This window comes from Muntiacus reevesi, chromosome 8, assembly GCF_963930625.1.
Source record: "Muntiacus reevesi chromosome 8, mMunRee1.1, whole genome shotgun sequence".
Classification (NCBI taxonomy): Eukaryota; Metazoa; Chordata; class Mammalia; order Artiodactyla; family Cervidae; genus Muntiacus; species Muntiacus reevesi.
The window spans coordinates 7,425,341-7,441,802 of record NC_089256.1 but is presented as its reverse complement, the minus strand read 5'-3'; the positions used below and the strand labels follow the sequence as shown (position 1 = coordinate 7,441,802).

The 16,462-nt window shown below is 40.7% G+C and overlaps 1 protein-coding gene across 1 annotated transcript in view; it reads left to right on the top strand.

Annotated features, from left to right (window-relative positions):
- GRK7 (G protein-coupled receptor kinase 7) overlaps positions 1-6,446 on the top strand; it is a 37,788-nt gene extending 31,342 nt beyond the window's left edge. Inside the window, exon 4 of the mRNA XM_065942949.1 lies at positions 5,579-6,446. Within this exon, the coding sequence (XP_065799021.1) occupies positions 5,579-5,912 (334 nt within the window). The 3' untranslated portion in view covers positions 5,913-6,446. The remainder of the gene's footprint in view (positions 1-5,578) is intronic.
- The last annotated feature ends 10,016 nt before the right edge of the window (positions 6,447-16,462 follow it).

Below are 16,462 nucleotides of genomic sequence, written 5' to 3'. Positions count from 1 at the left end.
GGAGAAGGTCACTTACCAGAAAACAATTGACTTCTTTGAAATGGTTGGGGAAGGGGGCTTTTGGGAGAGCAGTCGACTTTCAGGAAAGAGAGATGGCCCTTAGGAGACTAGATGGGAGATATGATATCTTTGTGACAATGTCTATTTAGGTGTGGTGCTGACTTCTCTCAGTGGTGATAAGAGTCAATCTTTCCTGATTTCAAAACTCTGAAACTCTTGGGAAGAGGGTTTATGAGTTAGGTATTTTTCCAAGGCTCTGCTTATTTTAAAGGCAGACAAGGGGACTTCAAAACCTGCATCTGCTGACTCTCACATACCTGCAGTGCAGCTCAGTTATGTCCAATGCTTTTGGCCCCGTGGTCTATACAGTCCATGGAATTCTCCAGGCCAGAATACTGAAGTGGGAACCTGGGTTGGGTACCTTCCCAATCCCAGGGATCGAACTCAGGTCTCCCGCCTTGCAGCCAGATTCTTTACCAGCTGAGCCACAGGGAAGCGCAAGAATACTGGAGTGGGTAGCCTATCACTTCTCCAACAGATCTTCCCAACACAGGAATTGAGCTGGGGTCTCCTGCATTACAGTCAGATTCTTTACCAACTGAGTTATCAGGGAAGCCCAGTTTTTATGTCACTGATGTCATTCCAGACCCCTTCAACATCCTTTTGGTTCTGTTTTTCTAAAGAATGCTAACTTACTCAGTGGGATATTTTGAGGCTTAGATATAATGTAATACAAGGTTAGATTCTTTACCATCTGAGCCAACAGGGAGGTTAGATATAATGGATGTTAGGAATTATTCAGTAAGTGATAGCAATTATTAAGTAGTCCTAAGAGTGATATCAGATAACGCTTTAACTCACCTATGAGCTTATGTGTCTTAAATTACTTAGATTGAATTTTCAAAATCTAAAAACATATAACAAATAGAAAGTTACAACCATAAAGTAATTTTTAACATTACCAAAACTTGGGGGGTGAAATTAAAATCCTCTGAGTAGTTGTCATGGAGGCTCTGGAACAAGGCTGCCTTAACTCACAATGCTTTTGTATGGAGGCAGGCTTTTGATTTTTGACCTGATTTTTTAAAAATAGTGAAACAAAATGTATTTATAATGATTTTCAAAACATTTCAAAGATAACCAAACTCACAAAGGAGTATTTTGAAATGAGATTAAACCCTACATTGATGTGAACTAAAATGTGGAAGTGATTTTCTTGTGTAGATTTCAACATGGTTGTATTAATGTGGTCAGAACAGGCCATGTTGTGATAACAGGCAAATCCCAAAGTCTCAACAGCTTTAAAGTATTATTTCTCATTCACACGAAGTCCTTTATATGTTCAGTGGTTCTCCAGCTTATTTCCTTCCAGAGCAGTGACTCAAAGCTCCAGGCTACTTCCATCTTTCAACTCCATTGGAACTTGTGGTTTTTGGTTGCTATGGCAACACGAGTGCATGTAGAAAATCTGGGAGATTTGTCCTGCCTCAGACCCACCTCACAAGTCAGTTCAGACACACTTCTGTTAGCCAGAAAGAATCCTTGGGCCCTAAGAGCCAGGAGGCTGTCTCACATTGCCTTCTATCTGCCCAGGAAGGAGGAGAGGAGAACTGAATATGGTGACCACTGATCATCTCTACCATCTTGGATCTCATTCGGGGGGTGGGGAGGTGGGGTGGAGAGAGGGTGTGTCAACAGTGGCCAAGGCAGCAGAACAAGTGAACAGTCTCTTTAGATCACTTCCCTGAAGGGAACACAACCCACTTGTGTTTGAATAAAAATCTATCTCAGTACTTTATAAGCACACTTTGAGTCTATAAAATGAAACATTGACCAACCTTTTTAGGAAAACGCCACCTTACAGCACCATGTCATGGCCTGAAGCTGCTCTGTCAAGCGAAATCTTTTTAAAAAGCAGTTGTGACTGTTTTGAATAAAAACTGTTTACAACATTAGAGAGAAGGCATATAAAAACCAGCTGTTCAGTGAAAGAGAAAACCTTCCAACATTTTCGTTTCAACTCTTTGTATTTTTTAAACATTCATTCAGACGAAATAACATTTGATTAATGTCGTGGGCATCCTCCAAAGGCAGCAAATGCCTAGACAGAGTATTACACAGTGGAGAGGTCAAGTGCCCCCCTCCCTGTTGCATTCACGAGCATTTGAAAGAAATTAAAAACCCTGCTCTTTTAGACATCACTCAAGGGAATCTCCTCTTTTGCCTTTATGTGGGGTCTGTGAGTTAACTTTGCAGAGGCCAAAAACTTTTTTGATCATCTCACAGGGACTCCAGGTAGGGTCAATTATGGTGTTTTCCAATAAAATAAAAAGTGAAGACTTAAGTACTTTGCGGGATTTATTCTGATCAGATAGTGCAGACAAGGACAAATAACCATGTTAAGTCTCTGACTTAAGCACTTCTCCAAGACACAATTTCGGGCCAATTCAGGTTCTTGGCAGACCAGACCACACAGTGCAGTCCTTGTGTATGGGCAGCTGATATCTTTTCTTATTGACTGTTACCAAAAAATCCATTGTAATCTGTGTGGGGTTTGGTAACACAAGAGCCCCTGTCAGTGCTCTGAAATGTATTTAATAAGCAGGAGAAGTCTCCCTGGAGCTGCTGTTTTGGCTATTAGAAAAGGAGCTGCTTTCTTCAATAGCCTCTTCTATTGGTCCAAGGACACAGCATGATGATGCATCAAAAGAACCCTGAACAGGGGCTTCCCTAGTGGCCCAGGGGTTAAGATTCCCACTCCCACTGCGGAGGGCCTGGATTCAATCCCTGGTCAGGGAGCCTGGAGCTCCCATGAGACAACTAAAGATCCCATGTGCCACAACTAAGACCCGGCGTAACCAAATAAATAAAACTTAAAAGATAAAGTAAATTTTAAAAGAGACCTAAAGAAAGCTGCCAGGGAAATGTTCAAGAGTCAACTGACCATCACACTATTTCTAATTATACAACTGAGGCTAAACATCACTCGTGTCAAAGAATTAAGTGATCAGCCCCATGGTGGCCTTGATACAGAGGGAAAGGAGCAGAAGTTGGAGAGCCTAGTCTTGTGTTGTTAGCATCAACAGCCAGAGGCATTTATTGGAAGGGGGCAAAAGGCATGGGCCCTGCGCTCTAGGGGCATCTGGTGGGAGACGCTGAGGAACATGAGGAAAACCTCAGTGTGGCCCATCACTTCCTTGTCTATCTGTGGCTACTTGCAAAAAAGGCAGCAGCTGGTCATTCTTAATGGACAAACCAAGGCCATCTGGGCCCAGTTGAGATGTTAGCTGAGAACTGTGCATTTTGGGGGACTTGCCTGGTGGTTCAGTGGCTAAGAATTTGCCTTCCAATGCAGGGGACATAGGTTTGATCCCTGGTCAGGGAATTAAGATCTCACAACCAAGCCAGAGCACTCTAGAGCCTGTGCACTGCAACAAAGATTGCCTGCGCCACAAGCAACTAAGAACCAATGCAGCAAAAATAACTAACTAAATAAATATTTTTTTAAAAAAAGAGACAATCATGCATTTTTTAAAGTTCATTCTATTGATATATAGTTATTTACAGCATGGTGTTAATTTCTGCTATATAGCAAAGTGATTCAGTTACACATATATAAATATATTCCTTTTCATTTTCTTTCCCATGATGGTTTATTACAGGATACTGAATATAGTTCCCTATGTTATCCAATAGGACCATGTTGTTTATCCATTCTGTATATAACAGCTTGCATCTGCTAATCCCAAACTCCCCATCCACCCCCCACCCCTTGCAACCACAAGTCTGTTGTCTAGATTTGTGACTTTCTTTCTGTTTCCTGCATAAGAAAACTGTATATCTTGATGTGAGGACTGGCTCGGCAAGTTCCCCATGGTTACTGAGCCCCTGGGCACTCTCCTTTATCCAAGTTAAATCTGCTCAGAGTGACTTTAAAGGTGTCCTCTTGACCTCTGGTACAGTGCGTTCATACCTGCCAGCAGCCATCAAGGTGATACAAGCTCCTTTCTCATGGCACCTGGTCCCATCCTAACTCCTCTGTTGTCTTCAAGACACACAGACCTGAGGTTCATTTCTGATATACTTGAATAGAATTTTAGCTCTAGTCTTGTTCTGACACATTTAAAATCTATCCGATACCAACCCCCATTCCTTGAATATACTTCGAAAAAACTGACTGAACAACAAAAGAAAGAGAAAAAAATCATTTGAACCTGATACCGCAAAACAGCCCCCCCCCCCCCCTTTTAAACATTTATTGAAAACCTGGACTTAAGGAGAATCAAGAGGGCACTTTCCTGATGGTCCCTTCTCACTCACAATGCATAGGGCCCAGGTTCAATCCCTGGTTGCGGAACTAGATCTCACATACCACGACTAAAAAAATATTTCCCATATGCCGCAAATAAATACCTTTCTTTAAAAAGAAAAGGAAAAAGAACCAAGAGAAGTGTATGGTAGACCACCCTTGACATAGTCCCCAGAGATCTCCACCTCTTGCCGTCCACACCCTTGAGTAATCCCTTCCCTTAAGGATGGGCTGAGCTGACTGACTTGCTTCTAACAAATAGAAGAGGATAGAAGTAATGAGACGTCATTTCCAAGATTAGGTAATAAAAAGAAGAGGCTCACATGGAGAGGGGGGTACTTTCCAGTAACCATGTCGGTGAGCTTGGAAGCAGATTACCCCTATCACCGACCCACCAGTCAAACCTTCAGATGAGAGCGCAGCCCTGACCAATAGCTTTACTGGGATGTCACTAGAGACCTTGAGCCAGAAGTGCCCAGTTTATCCGAGTCTAGATACCTGCCCCACAGAAGCTGTGAGATAATAGCAAATGTTTGTTGTGTTAAGTCACTGAATGTTGGGGCTATCTGTTACACAGCAAAAGATAAATAAGAGAAAAAGTTACACAACTAGAAACACACTTTTCCCCCTTATTCTAAGGCAAATACCAGAATAATTTCTAGCATTGGGAAGAAGGGCTTGAAAACAAATAATGATAGTCTTGAGTACCAAATGTATGCTCATTTATGCTACTAAAAATTGCTAATGGGTTATTTTTAAGTCTTTAAAGATTATTGTGGCAGTTGGGGGAGGTAGGTGGGGTTCTTTGAAATTGTGTCATATCAACAGTAAGGAGATATGACTGCTATCTTTTAAAATGTAAGTGGTGATCAGGTGAGGAATGGCATGCTTAACTTCTCTGTGACCCTGAAGAACAAAGTAAGAGGATGTGACTGGAGGTTGCAGGCAAGCAGGTTCTGGCCCCACTGAATTTTGCTGGTGTTTCTGTGAAACACCATGAACAAAAGCTATGCCAACTGCTTGACTCTAAAAATTCCATCTAAAGTGAAAGTGGTCTACAAACAATGAAAATGCTACTGTATGCATATGGTAGAATTGTGGGGTGATTTTTAAAGATGTTATTTTTCTAAATTATTCTTTTTATATCATCTTTGCAATGAGAATGAAATGCAATTCTAGGAAAAGAATACCACATGCTTTGTGTTGCTAGAAGAGCTCCTCTTTGGGTTTGTTACTGTGTCTCAAGCTCACCATCTCCTTTCTTCACAGAGAAAAGTCTGATGATCCCAGGAAACACCATTTCTTCAAAACCATCAATTTTCCTCGCCTGGAAGCTGGCCTAGTTGAACCTCCATTTGTGCCAGACCCATCAGTGGTTTATGCCAAAGACATCAATGAAATTGATGATTTCTCTGAGGTTCGAGGAGTTGAATTTGATGATAAAGATAAGCAGTTCTTTCAAAGATTTGCAACAGGTGCTGTCCCCATAGCTTGGCAGGAAGAGATTATAGAAACAGGACTGTTTGCAGAATTGAATGACCCCAACAGGCCCGCAGGTTGTGGGGAGGGTTCATCCAAGTCTGGTGTATGTTTGTTATTATAAGTTGTTCTCTCTACCAGACCAGCAGCAGGAATCTCAGCTGACAGAATCCTCGAATGTTCCTAATACATGAAAATCTGTTGTGGAGGACTGGTCAATCAGGAGGGGCACCTCAACTGCAAAACAGTTCAAAAAACAAACGAACTCACCACTAGGACATATTTTCTCTCCTTCCTTCCCTCCTTTCCTCCCTTCTTCTTTTCCTCTCTACCTTGCTTCTTTATTCTTTCTTTCTTCCTTCACAAAGTACTGTCTCAGTTTTCACTGAGTGCTGGGAAAAGGAGCCCTCAGATTTGTTTTGATAAAGTAAAAGCCTGAGCCTTCGCCATCATGCCCTTGAAAATGACGTCAAGTCCTAGGAACAGAGAATGGAGCTTTGGGGTATGCTCAGAAAAATAAGCACTTGCAATTCTTAGTAAATAATCATTCTAGTTTTTCTTTGTTTATATCTTTTCTTCCTTTCATCTTTCAGTATTTCTCCTGCTTCTGTACTTATGAAAAGGATTTTAAACCTGAAAATAAATATTTCTGATTTCCTTCTCCCCTGTTAAAAAAAAATAAAAGGAATGTATTGTAATATTTTGGAAATATTTCAGATCACAAAATAATTTTTAATTTACAGAATGTCTCTTTTTCATATTTTTGAAATATTCTACCATTATAATGTTGAAGCATGTTAAATATAGATACACATGATGCCTGTGGGTTAACGTATTCTGTAAATTGAGTTCTTTAAGTAGTATTCTACAAATTGCTTACTTGTATACTTCCATATGCCATTGCTTCCCAAATTTTGCTGAACTTTGGAATCACCCAGAAGTCTTTGAAAATACTAATGTGTAACTCCCACTGCCAGATTTTAATCGATCTGGGTTACAACCTGGGCATCTAGATTTTCATAAGCTCTCCGGGTGATACCAGTGTGCAACAAAGTTTGGGATCTATGGCCATGTAGATTTAAATGTTATTATATATGGATCCTTGTTTGGGTCACTCAAAACCACAATCTGACATTTTGACCGCAATCTTCCAAGTACTAAAAAAAAAAATGCCTAACTTTGGCAATTGCACTTAAATGAAGTGAATATAATCTACATTCATCTTGTAGATTTTCTTGTCCAGGCACGCTTTAGTTTTTCACACATATCTGGGGAAGTAGATCTCTTGACTGTTTCAAGACCTAAAGGAGAAACATGGGCCTTGAAACTAATTTGAACAAATGGTAGCCTTCAATTCAAGAGGGTGCCCAGCCAACACTCTATAGGAGAATTGTACTTAATCGCTCAGTCATGTCTGATTCCTATGGACTATAGCCTGCCAGGTTTCTCTGTCCATGGAATCTCCAGGCAAGAACACTGGAACAGTTGCTATTTCCTTCTTTAGGGGATCTTCCCGACACAGGGATTGAACCTGCGTCTCTTGTGTCTCCACCTGCATTGGCAGGTGGGTTCTTTACCAGTAGCACACCAATTAGCACTTCTCAAAAGCACAGCCAGGATTTCCCTGGTGGTCCAGTGACTAAGACACCATGATCCCAATGCCCAGATTCGATCCCTGGTCAGGGAACTAGATCCCACATGCCTCAACTAAGATTCCAGTTGAGACCTGGCATAGCCAAATAACTAAATAAAACAACAACAACAACAACAAAAATTTTTTTTAAGCACAGTCAAAAAATAAAATAAAACAAAATAAAAAGCACAGCCAAAGTAAGAATTTTAAGGCTGAGATATATATATACACACACACATATAAATATATTTATTTGACACAAATATATCTGGAGTGATTGTGTGTGTGTGTGCATAAGGCAATCTCCTTTGTCCCAAAGGTGGGAAAGTTAGCTGAACTTATTTTAAAAGTTTTGTCCCTTGAGTAAGGGAGTCAAAAATTACAAAAACACTGGCAAAAATTCTTTTGGTTAATTGGAATCCACCTAACAGTAATCCTCAACTATAAGACTCAACTACAAAGTCAATCATGTCAAGAACCAGGAGGAAGAAACCCCCTGGGAATTGAGTCCTGGTTAGAACACCTGCCATTTGCCCTCCTGCTCATCTTCTATCCTCACTGAGCTCCCTGAAGCTCCAAACCCTACCCTGGAGACACCACAGAGTCCTGAGTCACCCAAGCGAAATACAGGTGTGTCCACCAGATTCTTCTTCCTAAAGCAAGAAAGTAGATTACTTTGATTAATTTGATAAAATTTCTGTCTGTTTAACAAAAACTAATCAACAGTTAACAGAAACCTAATTAACCACAGCATTCCAAGAGTAGACATCTCAAGATTTATCTTTATAAGCATTAAACACTTTTTTAAAGTGATGTCTACTTGCATTCATTTTTTTCATGTGAATGCCTACTTGTTTCAATTAACTTTAAAAGCAAATCTGTTTCACTTTTTTAGAAGTAACTCAGGAAAATAATTGAGTAAGAATTTGCTTGCCAATACAGGAGACTCAAAAGAAGCGGGTTTGAGCCCTGGGTCGGGAAGATCCCCTGGCACCCCACTCCAGCATTCTTGTTTGGAAAATTTCATGGAAAATTTCATGGTTGGTTACAGTCCATGGGACCACAAAGAGTCGGATACAACTGAGCACAGCAGTACGTTCAAACAGTCACCAAGTAAGTATGTCTTGAGCTCTAATTAAACTGAGCCCTATGCTAGGTAGTGTTGGGGACACAGTGGAGAAATAAGACCACCATCTAAGAAAGGTCATGTGGTGTCATGTAGAATGCAGATTTCTGTGGGTGTATTACTCACATTTTCAAAGAGGAAACTGATACTCATAAATATTTTGTAGCTTTTCCAAGGTCACACAGCTTTGCAGGGTTATTGAGAAGACATGAAGTAGACATAATAGAAATAATTTATAGGAAGCACATAGCCTGTGTTGTCATTGTTCAGTCACCCAGTTGTGTCCGACTTTTTGTGACCCCGTGGACTGTAGCACGCCAGGCCTCTCTGTCCCTCACCATCTCCCAAAGTCTGCCCTAGTTCATGTCCATTGCAACGGTGATGCCATCCAGCCATCTCATTCTAGTAAATTGAAGATCATGGTCAGGAAGTAGCAGCAAGTCAAATGACTCTAGGTTGAGGAACAAACTATCAAGAGCTGAACCCACATCTTCATTAAAAGTTACAGAGGAGAAAAAAAAGAAAAAGAAGAAGAAGGAAAAAAAAAAGTTACAGAGGAGGTAAGAGAGACAAGAGAGCTCGTTGCTGGGGAGTGGTTGAGAAGGTAATTCTTTACACACAACAGAAGAAAAATCTAATTGCAATAAGTGGAGACATGGCAGCCCATATTAGGCCTTCTGCCTATCATTTGCCAGGTGGGGATTCACCTGGGCCAAGTCAGAGTGAAGGAGGTTGGCTCGTCTTTCCAAGGACAGGGCAGGAGAAGGAGAGACCTCATTTCAGAGATTAAATGTTGGAGAGAAATAAGCAAAGGCTATGCAGTCTGCTCAGGTTGTGGGTAGGATTCAAAACCTAGGGAATATGGGACTTTCCTGGTGGTCCAGTGGCTAAGATTCCATGCTTCCAGCTCCCAATGCAGGGGACCCAGGTTCAATCCTTGGTCTGGAAACTAGATCCCACATTCCACAATAAAGACCTGGCACAGCCAAATAAATAAATAAGTATTTAAAACAAACTTAGATACATGCAACCAGATGTTTCATCAAAAGAAAGAAGTGATTTTTTTGAAAAAGGTTGGTACTTGCCTATTCTTAAAAAAGTTACAATGACCTCATGTTTTTAGAGAAAAATTTTATAAACAAAATGAAACATCAGGGGAAACAAAAGCATATATGAATGAAATATTCAGGGAAAGAAGAACCAAGAAGTCATTTTTATTCTTCGAGTTTGTCAGGGATTGTTTGAAATGTTTGCTTCTTAAAGGAGATTAGGATTTGAAGGACTTGGAAGTGCCTTGCAAAGCAGAAGGTATGGATGATGTTTTCACAGAAAACAGTGATGAATGCTTGATCTTAGGTGTAATTTTTCTTTTCTTTTCTTTTTCTTTTTGGCCACACTGCACGGCATGCCAGATCTTAGTTCCTCAACCAGGGACTGAACCTATGCCCCCTGCAGTGGAAGTGCAAATTCTTAACCACTGCACCACCAGGGAGGTTTCTGATTTTAGAATTGTAAGCCACAAAGTGTTAAAAAAGTATTCTCAGAACTTCCCTGGTGGTTCAGTGAGTAAAATTCTGGCTCCTATGTAGGGGACCCCTGCTCAGGGAGCTAGATCCCTGCACACGGCAACTGTAAAATCCACATTTTTGATCTTTAGTTGTGGCATGTGAACTCTTAATTGTGGCATAAAGATCCTATATGCCACAACTAAGACCCAGCACAGTCATAAATAAATACATAAATATGTAATACATTTTTAAAAAAAGTATTCTCAATTAGTTACTTTGAATATCAAATTTAAGATGTTTCTCATTTAGGTGACCAGGCATGAATGTGAAATAACTGAATAATTTAAGCTTTGCTTCTTGGGAATTGCTCATTTGAAATCATAGAGGAAATTTCCTGGCAGTCCAGCAGTTAGAATTCAGCACTTTCACTGCACACAGCAGTGGCTTTGGTTCAATTGCTGGTTGGGTAAGTAAGATCCCACAGGCCATTGTGGTGCAGCCAAAAAAAAAAAAAAAAAAGGCAGAAAGAAAAAAGAAATCATAGAGAATTCTACATCAATTTTTAAAGATCATTTTTATTATATTGTGTTTATCATTGGGGCAGTTTAATATATATTAAATTTTAGACAGTAAAACATGATGAAAATAATGAAAAATATATAATCCTTGATTCTTAAATGATTGTTCTTGGCAGTTACAAACCTTAAGGAGAAAAAAAATCATAAAAGGAAAAAAATAGATACAAGATTTTGGGGGGTGGCAGAGGGGAGCCTAGAAGACTTAACCATATTAGCCATTTTGATTATCAAAAAGTAAAAAGACTGAATTTTCTTGGATCATCTGAGAAAAATAATTGCAGTTGTATAGGCTTCATTCTTTCAATAAATATTCTTACAACAATGTGCCAAGCCCCATTTCAGTTTGAGGAGATATTCTGGGGTTTGTCCCTTAAAAATTTTTAGATTGGAGAGTGCTTTCGTTCACTTTGTATTTCACTAAAACTTTATATCTCTCTGGGGAAAGATGAATTTTGTTTTCCTCATTTTTTCCTAAGTTTTCTGCACTGAACATTTAAACTTAAACTTGAACATTAGAACTTAAACTTAAAAGTTCCTTTTAAAAATCAAGAAAAAGTATACATTTTAAAGCAAAACATAATTGGACCTGGGTGTGAGCCCAGGCTGGCTCGGGCAATAACCAACCTCCAAGGACCTCCTTTTGCAAAGGAGAAAAGGAAAGATATACCCATTTGAATGCAAAGTTCCAAAGAATAGCAAGAAGAGATAAGAAAGCCTTCCTCAGTGATCAGTGCAAAGAAATAGAGGAAAACAATAGAATGGGAAAGACGAGATCTCTTCAAGAAAATTAGAGATACCAAGGGGACATTTAATGCAAAGATGGGCTCTATAAAGGACAGAAACGGTATGGACTTATCAGAAGCAGAAGATATTAAGAAGAGGTAGCAAGAACACAGAAGAACTGTACAAAAAAGATTTTCATGACCCAGATAACCACGATGGTGTGATCACTCACTTAGAGGCAGACATCCTGGAATGTGAAGTCAAGTGGGCCTTAGGAAGCATCACTATGAACAAAGCTAGTGCAGGTGATGGAATTCTAGTTCAACTGTTTCAAATCCTGAAAGATGATACTGTGAAAGTGCTGCACTCAATATGCCAGCAAATTTGGAAAACTCAGCAGTGGCCACAGGACTGGAAAAGGTCAGTTTTCATTTCAATCCCAAAGAAAGGAAATGCCAAAGAATGCTCAAACTACCGCACAATTGCACTCATCTCAAATGCTAGCAAATTAATGCTCAAAATTCCCCAAGCCAGGCTTCAGCAATACGTGAACCATGAACTTCCAGATGTTCAAGCTGGTTTTAGGAAAGGCAAAGGAACCAGAGATCAAATTGCCAACATCTGTTGGATCATCGAAAAAGCAAGAGAGCTCCAGAAAAACATCTATTTCTGCTTTATTGACTATGCCAAAGCCTTTGACTATGTGGATCACAGTAAACTGTGGAAAATTCTTTAGGAGATGGGAATACCAGACCACCTGGCCTGCCTCTTGAGAAATCTGTATGCAGGTCAGGAAGCAACAGTTAGAACTGGACATGGGACAACAGACTGGTTCCAAATAGGGAAAGGAGACCATCAACGCTGTATATTGTCACCCCGCTTATTTATCTTATATGCAGAGTATATCATGAGAAATGCTGTACTGGATGAAGCACAAGCTGGAATCAAGACTGCCGGGAGAAATATCAATAACCTCAGATATGCAGATAACAACACCCTTATGGCAGGAAGCAAAGAACAACTTAAGAGCCTCTTGATGAAAGTGAAAGAGGAGAGTGAAAAAGTTGGCTTAAAGCTCAATATTCAGAAAACTAAGTTCATGGCATCCAGGGCCATCACTTCATAGCCAATAGATGGGGAAACAGTGGCTGACTTTATTTTTGGGGGCTCAAAATCACTGCAGATGGTGACAGCAGCCATGAAATTAAAAGATGCTTATTCCTTGGAAGGAAAGTTATGACCAACATAGACAGCAAATTAAAAAGCAGAGATACTACTTTGTCAACAAAGGTCCATCTAGTCAAGGCTGTGGTTTTCCCAGTGGTCATGTATGGATGTGAGAGTTGGACTATTAAAGAAAGCTGACCGCCAAAGAATTGATGCTTTTGACCTGTGGTGTTGGAGAAGACTCTTGAGAGTCCCTTGGACTGCAAGGAGATCCAACCAGTCCATCCTGAAGGAGATCAGTCCTGAGTGTTCATTGAAAGGACTGATGTTGAAGCTGAAACTCCACTACTTTGGCCCCACCTGATGCGAAGAGCTGACTCATTTGAAAAGACCCTGATGCTGGGAAAGATTGAGGGCAGGAGGAGAATGGGACAACAGAGGATGAGATGATTGGATGGCATCACCAACTCAGCGGACATGAGTTTAGGTAAACTCCAGGAATTGGTGATGGACCGGGAGGCCTGGCATGCTGCAGTCCATGGGGTCTCAAAGAGTCGCACATGACTGAGCAACTGAACTGAACCTCCTTGGGGGCTTCCCTGATGGCTCAGTAGGTAAAGAATCTGCCTGCAACATAGGAGACACAGGATGTGCAGGTTTGATCCCTGGGTGGGGAAAATCCCCTGGAGAAGAAAAACGGCAACCCACTCCAATATTCTTGCCTGGAGAATCCCATGGACAGAGGAACCTGGCAGGCTACAGTCCAAAGACTCACAAAGAGTCAGACAAAGCTAACCGACTTAAGCATCCAAGGACCTTCTTCCCCACCAAAAGGCATAAATTAGCCTGGGTACCAGGATTAAGTCCAGGACTCCTGGTCTGAGCCTGGAGGGTCTTCCTTAACAGAGCCAGAAGTTAATGCCTAAGGTTGGGCCAGATTATTGGTTCCACAATCCAGACCACGAACTGCTGCTGGTTGGTGGCAAAATTTTGACAGAACCTCAAAGAAAAAAAAAGAAAGGAGAACGTAGCAAGTTTTTCAAGCACTATGCTCTTCAAAATATCTTCTTTTATCAAGTAGCTAAAATGTCTTCTTTTATGAAGTAGTTGATATTTGACAGAAGTAAAAAATGCAGACCAGTGACCATCCCTCAAATATTTTTTGGAAATTTTACTGACACTTGAGATTTCAAAATCTGGAACCCCACTGGACTGGATGACCTTGAAGGGCATTCCAACTACAGGGAAACTATACTTCAGTGCAAAATGATGCATTGTCTACAGGAAGATCTACAAACTTTTTCTGTAAAAGACGTGATAGTAAATATTTTAGGTTTTGTGGATGAGAACTACTTAACTCTGCCTTGTTGTGGCAAACCAGCCACAGACAAGGGGAAGGAGTGAATATGTCTGCGTGCCAATAAAGCTTTATTTACAAAAACAGGTGGTGGAACTGGATTCAACCCACAAACTGTGGTTTACTGAATGTAGTCATAAATGCCTTATTAATCTGACTAGATTATCTGATTCTAAGAGAGTTATTTTACAATTCTGTAAATTATAAATAGATAACTGCGATGTAAATTAATTCTTGATTATCTATGTTCAAATGACCCTTTCCCACTGAATTAGTTAGGGCTATGATAACAAAGTACCATAAACTGGGTGGCTTACACGAGGGAAATTTATCTCAGTTCTGAAAGTTAGAAGTCTTAGATCAAGGTGTCATTGGGATTGGTTTCTTTGGAGGCCTCTGCCCTTGCTTGACTTGTAAATGGCCACCTTCTCCTTCTGGCTCAGGGCTTTCCTTCTTCTGGCTCAGGGTCTGTGTCCTAATTTCTTCTCCTTATAAGGACAACAGTCATATTGGATTAAGGCACCCTGATGACCTCATTTTAACTTGATTATCTTTTTAAAGACCTTATCTCCAAATACAGTCACAGTTCAAGGTACCTCATGTTTAGGACTTTAACATTTGGGGAGATACAATTCAGCTTATAACACCCCTGACGCCAATTTTATGTCTATTTGCTCATTCATTTCAACATTTCTTTACCCCATATAAATCAGTGGGTTTTATTACTTCTCTGAACTGGTTGTAAGGCCAGTTTCCTTCTTAAAGAGTTAAAGTCTAACATGTGTTCATTTTTATTTCTGTTACAACAGTCATGATTTTAACACTCCCCCTCTATTTTTTGAGGATTATCCATTAACACAATGCAGAATGTCACAATGCTATCAAGGAACCTGGGGCATATTTTGAAAATTCCACTTCCATAAGCAAAAGTTCTCAACAAGAGCCCTCTCTCTTTTTGTTCTCTTATGAAATACACAGTAGACAGCAGAGCCCCTAGACAGAGGGCTGGTGCGAGCGGTGGTGAGCCCAGAAAGCTGCTAGCATTTCCCAGGGAGACTGGTTGAGGTGCAGAGGGCCAGCTGACTATTCTATAGTTTTAAGCCTATTCTCTTCATCCTGGGTCTCCCATCTGCATGGCCAGCTGTCAGGCACATTCCTGCCATACCCGCTGTTCCTGCATGCAGTAGGGGAAGCTTTCAGGAAAGAGGAGTGGGGAGGAGAAAGCCAGGGGCCACAAGAATCAAAGACAGCTTCACAAGTTCACCTGCTCTTAGGGTGGGGCGCTGAGCCTGAGGCCACAGTGCAAACATGCATTCCAGAGGCACACCCAGAGGAGGGCCGCATTTCAGAGTCCCTGGACTAAAGATTCCCCTCCGAAGCTTGCTAGTTCAAATGCAGGATGTCCTGTTACATTTGAATTTTAGTAAACAATTAGTGTTTTTGCTAGTATAAATATATCCCAAATGTTGTGTGGGACATACTTATACTAAAAAGTCTCAAATAAATAAATTTTTAAAGAAAGTCTCTTGTCCACAAGTGTACAGAATTGACTGAAGATAGTCATTGGCCAGGACTAAAGAAAATGCAGGAAAACTCCCAGCCCAGCAGCTGACACATGGGGCTCCACCTGGGTTGTTCAAACTTGTGGCTTCTCTCCTACACAGCTGCTGTGAATTTTTTTTGTTTTTTGACAAGCCCACATGTGTGCTCTTATCTCTAACTATCTCTAACTCTATCTCTAGCTCACCTAAAGAGCTGGCCAGGCAGCATTGCCAGCATCGCCAATAATAATAGCACAACAAAAACTCCTATGTGTTGAGCACATACAATGTGCCAGGCACTACACTTAGCACTTTTTGTGTATTATTCCTAGTGCTCACAATCGCTCAGTGAAGCTGGTATTATCTACATTGTATTGAGGAAGCAGGAAAGCTCCAGAATTGAACGGACTTATCCAAGTACACAGTAAGTGCTGAGTAAACCCAGGTCTACCTGATAGCTCTTGTCTATGTGGTCACTGGTTCCCCAGGTAGGAACTGTCTCTGTTCTACTCCCTGAAACATCTCCCATGGGGCTCAGAGCAGAATCAATGGACCAAGCCCAAGGAGGAAATAATTTTTTTTAAATATGTATTTTATTGGTTCTAAATGGACTAAGAAGTTGGGGCGGGGGGAGAACTAGGAGTGAGGTGAGTGAGGCAGCTGGAGCACAATATTTCGAACATTTGGACAGCACTCTCTCTCAGGATCATGCCAGTAAGTGCAACCTGGAAACCTGCACAAAACCAAAATGAGTGCCTCCGTCACAAAATGGAAGAGAGTACCTCAGTCAATTCCATACCTCAGATCTTTCCTTCTGCTGGCCCTAATTCTGGGCCTGTGGCCTAATCAGCTCAGGTGCAGAAATATAGAAAAAATGCTTTTGAAACATTTATTTCTTTGCATCTTCAAAAATAATCATTTACATTTATTCATACAACAAATTCTAGTTTAGGACTTACCATGTGTTAGGCCTGTTGTAGGAGACAGGAATACCACCTAGGATAGACCATACTTGTCCTGAATTTGGCTGGATATCTCTAT